This window comes from Dipodomys spectabilis, unplaced genomic scaffold (assembly GCF_019054845.1).
Source record: "Dipodomys spectabilis isolate Male_0828 unplaced genomic scaffold, ASM1905484v1 ptg000173l, whole genome shotgun sequence".
Taxonomy (NCBI): Eukaryota; Metazoa; Chordata; class Mammalia; order Rodentia; family Heteromyidae; genus Dipodomys; species Dipodomys spectabilis.
Window position 1 is genome coordinate 8,935,575 of NW_024870850.1, and position 9,661 is coordinate 8,945,235.

General features: G+C 39.9%; 1 protein-coding gene across 1 annotated transcript in view; it reads left to right on the plus strand.

The window, feature by feature from the left end:
* The window catches only part of LOC122119609 (vomeronasal type-2 receptor 116-like), a 51,350-nt gene extending 41,929 nt beyond the window's left edge, over positions 1-9,421 (plus strand). Inside the window, exons 9-10 of the mRNA XM_042693618.1 lie at positions 8,318-8,406; positions 9,047-9,421. Coding sequence (XP_042549552.1) covers positions 8,318-8,406; positions 9,047-9,421 — 464 coding nt within the window. The remainder of the gene's footprint in view (positions 1-8,317; positions 8,407-9,046) is intronic.
* Positions 9,422-9,661: the final 240 nt, after the last annotated feature.

Here is a 9,661-nt window from a genome sequence, read left to right on the forward strand (position 1 = left end):
CCCCTCAGTAGATGAATGGATCAAGAAGATGTGGTATATATACACAATGGAATTCTATGCCTCCATCAGAAAGAATGACATTTCCCCATTTGTTAGGAAATGGAAAGGCTTGGAAAAAATTATATTAAGTGAAGTAAGCCAGGCCCAAAGAAACATAGGTCCCATGGTTTCCCTTATTTGCAATATCTAGTATAGGTATGAGTCAAGCGGAAAAAGTCAGAGAATGTGATGTTAGGAAAACGAAACCTCAAATATGTATTTTAATGTTTTTGTTTCTTTCATGCATGTGTTTCTAACGCATTTATAAGATTATTTCTTTGTTGCTTTGTATGTCCCTCCCCCACAGTGTAACCCCCGCTTTCACTATATTTGATGTCAGTATAACATGTGGAGGAGATGGGGACAAACAAGTCGTTTAAGGATTCAGGTGGACCTGTTGCAACAATGAGAAGTACAAAATGTCATGTCAAAACCAGCTTTACAATGTCGGTGGGCGGGGGGGGTGGGGGGGTATGATTGGGTGGGAGGGAGGGGGGAGGCTGGGAAGGGAGGTGAAGGGTAAACAAAGGAGGAGGCTGCAATGCTTGGTAAGAAATGTATGCATTATCCTGCCCATGTAATTGTAACCCCTCTGTACAGTATGTTCTCAAATAAAATAAAATAAAATTTAAAAAAAATAAATTCATTTTCAATGCATGAATGACAGTTTTCAACAATATTTATAATGATTTATGTATATATGTATGTATGTATGTATGTATGTATGTATGTATGTATGTCAGTGTGGGGCTTGAACTTGGGGCCTGGGCACTGTCTCTGAGTTATTTTGCTCAAAGCTAGCTCTCTACCACTTTGAGCCACAGTACCACTTCTGGTTTTGCTGAGTAGTTAATTGGAGATAAGAAACTCAGGAGGATAGCCCTGGCTGGCTTCAAACTGTGATCCTCAGATCTCAACCTCTGGAATAGCTCTCAGCTGAGAGCAGAGAACTGTGCATGGACTATGGAGACTCTAGTTCCAATCATATATTATTTATGAACAACACTGGCATGCTAACTCCCCTGGTCCATGAAATTCACCAAAATGAGAAGAAAGAATGGTTACCTATGAGATGGCTTCCAAGAAGGAAGACAACTCAGAGTGTTATATAAACAGCACAACAGGAGGACATGTTCCCAATGAACAAGAAGAGCATGAGACACAGCTGGAGAGTATCTCATCACGGATTAAATAAGGACCAGGAAATCATTTATTACATGATGGAAAGAGACATATGGTTCTCCTATGCATCTTGTTGACTGTGTGTGATTGTCTACTTGTATTTATTATTTTGCATGTCTTACAAATAGTTTTATAACTATCTAAATGTCCCTTGGAAGAAAAGTGGATCTTTACCCCTGAACTCACTTTCAGGTGTTGGTGATATTTGAAAGCACTGCACTCCCCATTAATAAAAGGTCTGAATTTAAAAAAAAAAAAAAAAAAAGAATTCCACGAGGGGGGGGAAAGATTTGGTAGAGGAGGCAAGGGGGGGATGGGAAGGGATGGGAAGGGGAAACAAAGGAGGAGGCTACACTGCTTGATAAGAAATGTACTCATTATCTTGCCCATCTGTACAGTATTTTCACAATAAAAAAAATAATCTAACGACTCCAATCCTAATTTACTCAAGCTGACTTAAAACATTGGCAAAGCAGCAGAGTATAAAATTAAACCTCAAAAATCAATGGCTTTTCTGTATGCCAACAATCAGAAAAGCATGGCTGGAATCAGGAAAGCAACTCCATTTGTAATAGCCCCACAAAAAATAAAATAACTAGGAATTCACCAAAAAAAGTGAAGGACCTCTATAATGAAAACTTTAAAAATCTGAAAAAGGAAATCAAAACAGAATTTAGAAAGTGGAAACACCTTCCGTGTTCCTGGATTGGAAGGATCAACATCTGAAAATGGCAATACTGGGGCTGGGAAGGTGGCTCAGTAGTAGAGCACTTGCCATGCATGCATGAGGCCCTGGGTTCGATTCCTCAGCAACACATAAGCAAAAAGAAAAAAGCCGGAAGAAGCGCTGTGGCTCAAGTGGTAGAGCGCTAGCCTAGAGCTGAAGAGCTGAGGGACAGCGCCCAGGCCCAGAGTTGAAGCCCCAAATCGGACCCTCCCCCCCCCCAAAAAAAAAGAAAATGGCAATAATTCCCAAAGCTATCTACAAATTTAATGTGATACCTATAAATATTCCAACCTCATTCTTTAACGATATAGAAGAGGCAATCCAAACATTCATATGGAACAACAAAAGACACCAAATAGCAAAAATGATACTTAACAGAAAGAACTGTGCTGGAGGAATATCAATACCAAATTTCAAACTCTACTACAAAGCCATAATAATCAAAACAGCTTGGTACATTCACAAGAACAGACCTCAGGACCAATGGAATAGAATTGAAAACCCAGAAATGAACCTACGGACATATAGTCATCTAATCTTCAATAAGGGAGCTAAAAAAAAAATAGAAGGGAAGAAAGATAGTCTCTTCAGTAAATGCTGATGGCAAAAATTGGTAAACTACTCGTAGAAAACTAAAGGTAAATCCTTATATGCCTGCACCAGAATCAACTCCAAATGGATCAAAACCTTGGAGTCAAAGGAGACGCTCTGAAAACATTACAGGATGGAATAGGAGAAACCCTAGGTCTCCTTGGCACAGACCAAAATTTTCTTAATAGAGACCCAGAAACACAACAAATCAAAGAAAGGTTGGACACATGGGATTGTATGAAATTGCAGAGCTTCTGCATGGCAATGGATGGAAAGCTAGCAAGATCAATAGAAAGCCCACAGATTGGGAGAAAATCTTCACTAGCCACACAATGGACAAAGGTCTTATATCTAAAACATACCTGGAACTCAAAAAATTAAATTCCCCAACAACAAATCCTCCAAGAAACAACATCCCAATAAATAAGTGGGCTAAAGATTTAAAGAGAAACTTCTCTGAAGAGGAAAGGATGGCCAATAGACTCATGAAGAAATGCTCACCCTCTTTAGCCATAAAACAAATGCACATCAAAACAACATTGAGATACCACCTCACCACAGTTAGAATCAAGAACTCTAATAACAGCAGATGCTGGAGGGGATGTGGACAGAAGGGAACCTTACTGCATTGTTGGTGGGAGTGTAATCTTGCTCAACCACTTTGGAAAGCAGTATGGAGGTTCCTCAAAAGACTCTACATAGAGCTCCCCTACGACCCAGCAATCCCAGTTTTGGGCATTTACCCAAATGATCACAAACAATATCATACTAAAGTTACCAGTAAAACTATGTTTATTGCAGCATTATTTACCATAGCAAAGACATGCCCCTCAGTTGATGAATGGATCAAGAAAATGTGGTATATATACACAATGGAATTCTATGCCTCCATCAGAAAGAATGGCATTGCCCCATTTGTTAGGAAATGGAAAGACTTGGAAAATTTATATTAAGTGAGGTAAGCCAGGCCCAAAGAAACATAGGTCCCATGGTTTTCCTTATGTGCAATAACTAGTATATGTCTAAGACAAGCAGAAACGTCAGATAAGTTTATGTTAGGTGAAATGAACCCCAAGATTAGTATTCAAATATTTTTGCTGTCATGCAATTGTTTCTTAGATATTTATAAAATTATTACTTTGTTGCTTTGTATGTCCCGCCCCCATGGTATAACCCCGGCTTTCACTGTATTTGATGTTGGTATAATTTGTGGAGGGGAAGGTAAAAAACAAATCGTTTAAATAGGGATACAAGTGGACCCATTGCAACAATGAGATGTACATGTCGCTATGTCAAAAATGAACTTCACAACTTTAATGGGAGGGAGGAGGGTCGGGTGGGGGATGGGGGGAGGATGGCAAGGGATGCTGAGGGGTAACAAAGGAGGAGGCTACAATGCTTGGAAAGAAATGTACTCATTATCTTGCCCAGGTAATTGTAAACCCTCTGGATATTATTTTCACAATATAAAAAAGAAAAAGAAAAACGAACTTTACAACTTTGCCAGGAGAGGGGTGTAGACGGGGGGAGGTGGGACATGGGAAGGGATGGGTAGTGGAAGCAAAGGAGGAGGCTACAACTCTTGATACGAAATGGACTCATTATCTTACCTATGTAATTGTAACCCCTCTGTATGATATTTTCACCAAAAAGAAAGAAAAGAAAAAGAAAGGAAGCCATTAAAATGAAAAAAAAGAAAGAAAGGAGTCATATTGCTTAAGTTTTGGGGAGCATTTTCTCAGGAAGATTTATTTCCTGCCAGACAAATATTAATTCTTAGGGTGAGATATGTACCTCACAGGAAGGAATGCACCCTGTTGTCTCTCTTTGAAGCAAAGATAGTGCTTCTATATTTCTATGTACCATGTTTCCTCAATTTCTCCTGCCTCATTTTTCCCTAAAATGACTTTCTTACCTTAATATTAAGGGAAGTGGATGGATTACCTTTAAGCTTGAGGGTTTTCTGGTCATGTCTGGTAACCATTTCCCATGCCTCATTTTCCCTGGATTATCTTTCATTTTCCCCTGAAATGACTTTGTTCCCTTAATCATAAAAGATGTAGATGGGTAAAACTCTTCTTTATTAGCTACTAGCTTTCTTGATTACTGTCAATCATTTACCCTGCCACAGTTTTCCAAGGTTATCCTGCCTCACTCCCCTCAAATGACTTTGGTCCCTTAATCTCAAAGGAAATTGATTGGTGAAGATCTGTTTCTGTCACTGCATTACCCTGAGCAGGGACATTAACAGTCAAGTCTTGTCCTATCTTATCAATGGGTGACATGGGAAGTTCTGTTGTTGAATTGTCAGTTTGGGACAACATTAGGAGCATTCTTTAACCAAAGACTGGAAAGGAAGCCAAACAAGAAATTCTGAAGCATAATAATCCTCAGAAGCTATATAAGGTGCAATAGATCAATACACCCCCACCTATTAATGTCATAAAGATAAATAACAAATTTCCCCACAAGTCGTTCCAGAGAACCATTAAGCAAGGCATTGGTTAAAACTAAGAGCAGAGTCAGACTTAGTATCAATTTGAGTGTGTAGAACCAGAGGGGCTGGGGAGATATTTGAGTTGTCTGGAATATACACACAGCATTTAACCTTTACAGTTCTGCAGGTTCCTCCTTGGGCTGCAGGAATGAAAGCTAAAGTCTTCCTGTTCTGCAGGAGAGTTTTTCCCATCCCATTTACAATAAGTATGAGAGTGCTATTTCCAGAAGAGAGAAGTCTTTGAGCTGAATTGCCCAAGAGTGGAAGTTAGCCAGAAATAACCTCCCTTGTAGAAAATTGGGCCCACTGTCAAAATGGGTTACTTTCCAAATCAGCCCAGGAAATAGTAATTAGAAAAGGTGATTTCTTATACATCCTAAGCTTAATGAAGGAGCTTTAACAATTGTTCTGAGACTAAAGAATGCTATTTATAATTGAGTTTACAGAAATTTAAAATTGGAAACTTGATCACAACATTCAGGCAATGTGGTTAACTCTCCTTTTATTAATCTTGAAGAGGAATCTCAAGTCTTTTTAGAGATTTACAGGTAGAGAAGTCCTGTGAGACTTCGTGTCTACCTGAATCTGAAACCTGAGATTGGGGATAAAGATATAAAGTTTTTATGCTATAAATGTGTATCCAAGAGTTAAAAACAGACAATTTCACAGCTGTGGGAGTACTGAGAAGAACTGAACAGGGACATTCCGATTTAGGTAAAAGTTGATCGGAAGAAATTTGAGCATAGAAGGTATCCAAGCCATTCTTGGGTGGGGGTTCTTCTTAAAACTTTTTATTTTATTGTAAAGATGCTGTACAGAGGGGTTACAGTGACATCAGTAAGGTAATGAATACATTTCTAGTCCAACATTATTACACCTCCTTTGTTTTTCTCCTACCATCCCTTCCCTCTCCCACCTCCCTCACTCCTCTCTCCCCCAAATACGTAAAGTGCATTTCCAACATAGTGTCTTGTGAATATCATTGTTGCAATGGGTCATCCTGTGTCCTTCTTTCAGAATTTTCTTATTCCCACTTCCTCTCCCCAAATTAGATAAATGTATATACAAGATTCAAGGTACTTAAATACAGTGACAACAGGGATATGCCATAGGAGAAAGAACATACAAAAGAAACAAAAAATCACATAGTACATTAAAAACAACAACAAAGAAAATCCTCATGTGTCTGTACCTTGGGGTTCATTTTGCTGAGCATCATTTTATATGGTCATATGTACATAATTTTGAGCTTTTCAGGTCATCTGATAAGATTAGCCTAGACATATACCAAAATTACAATTAAGGGAAACAATGGGCCCTATATTTCTTTGGGTCTGGCATACTTTACTTAATATGATTTTTTCCAAGTCTTTCCATTTTTTAGAAAATTGGGCAGTGTCATTCTTCCTGATGGAGGCATAAAATTCCAGTGTGTGTGTGTGTGTGTGTGTTGTGTGTGTGTGTGTGTGTGTCACATTTTCTTGATCCATTAATCTACTGAGGGGCATCTGGATAGGTTTCATATCTTAGCTGTGGTGAATAATGCTTCTATAACCATAGTTGTGCTGGTAGTCAAGCCATTTTCCTACAGCAGAGCATTACAGCCTGCTTAGCACTCTGGTGTGCAAAAGCATTTCCCTGGTTGACTGGAGATCCTGAAGTGTGGTGACCATTACACTGCATATCAGCTTTCTGTGAAGCTTCCCAGATATCGTTCAATGGGGACAAGATCTTAGATCCATGATTAATTGGGGTTTTACAATACCAAGAAAGAATATTTAGAATGTATATGAATACTGCTTTACATCTGTGTTGTGCTCTATTAGAGCCAAATGGCCAGATGTCCTATTTTGGGCTTGTGAGAAGAGGCTTTTGATTTACCAACACTCCAGCCTTACCCTCTTTTTCAGACTGGCTGAGTATATGTATCTGCTTCCATATCAGAAATTTACTCCAAACATAGCCTTAAGCAAAGAGTAGAGTCTGCCCTTTTGGATAAATTTAAGCTATCCCCAATTTCACAACCATAGCCTTAAAAACAAAATTTTACCTTACATAAAAATAATAGGTAATGCATATAAATTCCTGCCCAGTTAGAAGGAAAGCAGATATGGGCATCAAATAGACATACTTTTCAACTACTTCCTTTTAACCTCCCAGCTGTGCTCAGTTATGCAAGGACAAGCACAAAGTGACTCCCTTTAGGATCTGACACCATCCCTCTTATGGATGCAGTTTTCCACTGGTATCGGGATGATCACTCATCCCCAGGATCCCTCCCCACTAGGACAGACTTTTTGTTCCAGGAGACTGTCTTTTTCCTCAGATAATGTCGTTATGGGTGATGATGATGATGATGATAATGATGATGGTGATGATGATGATGATGATGATGATGATATTATTATTATTATTATTATTGTCGGTAGTGGGGCTTAAACTCTGGTCCTGGGCACTGTCCCTGTGCTCTTCAGCACAAGGCAAGTATTTTACCACTTGTCCCACAGCACCACTTCCGGTTCTCTAGTGGTTTATTGGAGATTAGACTCTCATGGGCTTTTCTGCTCCAGCTGACTTTGAACCGTGATACTTAGATCCCAGCTGCGTGAGTACCTAGAATTATAGGCGTGAGCCACTGGCACACGGCTCTAACTGCTGTTTTTGCCGAATAGTATCTCAAACATTCCTTCATTTACTTCAGATACAGACCTAATCTTCATATATTTCATACACAGACCTACTTCAAGGTACTCAATGACTTGGTGTGGAAACTAGACACGCGCTATGGCCCAGATATTAGTGCTTTTCATGTATCTACAAATGACAGACAGGAAAAGCCAGCGCACTCCTTCTCTATCTCAGAACAGCAATCTAGTGTTCATTGATCAACTCCTGGTTCAGGAACTCTCCCAATTCTCATTATCTTCCTAACGATCCAAATTCTAATTTCATCCTCTTTGAAGACAGGATCCAAACATATTACTGTGTGTACAGAAAACCATTCAATTCAACAAAGTATTGAGATTTCAACTTAATCCTTTGTAATACATGTTTACATACCTGAATCTCTGTGTCCTCTGTGCAAGTTCAACTAAGGAAATACCAATTAGTTCTGTCCCTGACCCTCCCAGTTGAGGAAATCAACACAATCCCCATCTGTTACCCAACAGGACCCTAGGGTTTGAGATCTATATTTCACATTATGTAGAAACTGATGTGTTAGAGAATCCATTGACCTTGCTGTCTGGGAAAAACTAAAACAGCCCTAATTACACCTGAAGGAGATTCAGCAGTTTTAGCAGTACTCACAGGAACTTCAAGCACATCTGTCCCAATCTTGACACTACTGGACCTCTACAAGCTTCCACAGGTGAGTATGGAAGGGGAGGGCAGATGTGAAGCTAAGTCCACCTTGAACCTGTCCTCAATAGGTTGAAGAAGTTCAGAAAAGAGGTGGTATTATGAGCCTCACATACTGAAAGGCCTCAAAGGAAAAAAAATCCCCACATTGTGTGGGGCATCTACATTATCTTTGTTGGAAGAGATCAAAGGAGAGCTTATAAGAGAGCAAAGAATGAGCCCAGGCTCTGATTCTGATCCATACAATTCTACAAAAATCTTGGAGCATGAGAGATGATATTACAAGTGGTATAAGCAAGCCAGGCACTGGTGGCTCACACCTGTAATCCTAGCTACTCAGGAGGCTGAGATCTGAGGATTGTGGCTCAAAGCCAGCCAGGGCAAGAAAGACCATGAGATTCCTATCTCCAAGAAACCACTAGAAAACTGGACATGGTGTGGTAGCTCAAGTGGTAGAGTGCTTGCCTGGAGCTTTAGAGCTGAGGGACAGTGCCCAGGCCCAGAGTCAAGCCCCACAACTGACCAAAAACAAGTGGGATAAGCAAACCTTCACTCCCAACACTGCAAGCGGTTGTTGGCTACTCATCAGGACTGTGACCCTGACAATGACCATCCTCTTCCTGCTTTTGTGATTATTTTTCCCCCTTTAGTTAACTTATGGGTCTTTTGATCCTCTCCTGAGTGACCATGGACAGTTTGGTGCTGTCAATCAGATAGCTGCCAAGGACTCAGCTCTAGCCCTGGCCATGGTCTCCTTGATGCTTCAATTTGGCTTCAATTTGGTGGGACTGCTCATAACCAAAGACAACTATGGTGTGTGGTTCCTCTCAGAATTGAGAGAGGCGATGGACAAGCATGGAGTCTGTCTAGCCTTTGAGAATATGATCCTGGCAAACAGCCCATCAGATTTATCAACTGATCAACCAAGATATCACCAGATCATGGAATCCTCAACCAATGTAACAATCATTTACGGAGAAATTGAATTGCTATTAAACTTTATTCTTAAATTGGGGATTTTTTAATTACAGAGAAAGTCTGGGTCATGAACTCACCCTATGATAACAATACCCTTAGCAAAAGATACTTCCTGTTACAATCCTTCCACGCACCTCTCATCCTCTCTCACCACCATACATTTCTGTGTTCACCAATTTTGTCCCAAGAGATAACTATTCCAAGGACTCAAGAGATATTTCTCTTCCTAGGTTATGGATTTGGGTTGTTCGCTGCATACTGATTAAGTCTGATTATAGAAAATTGGG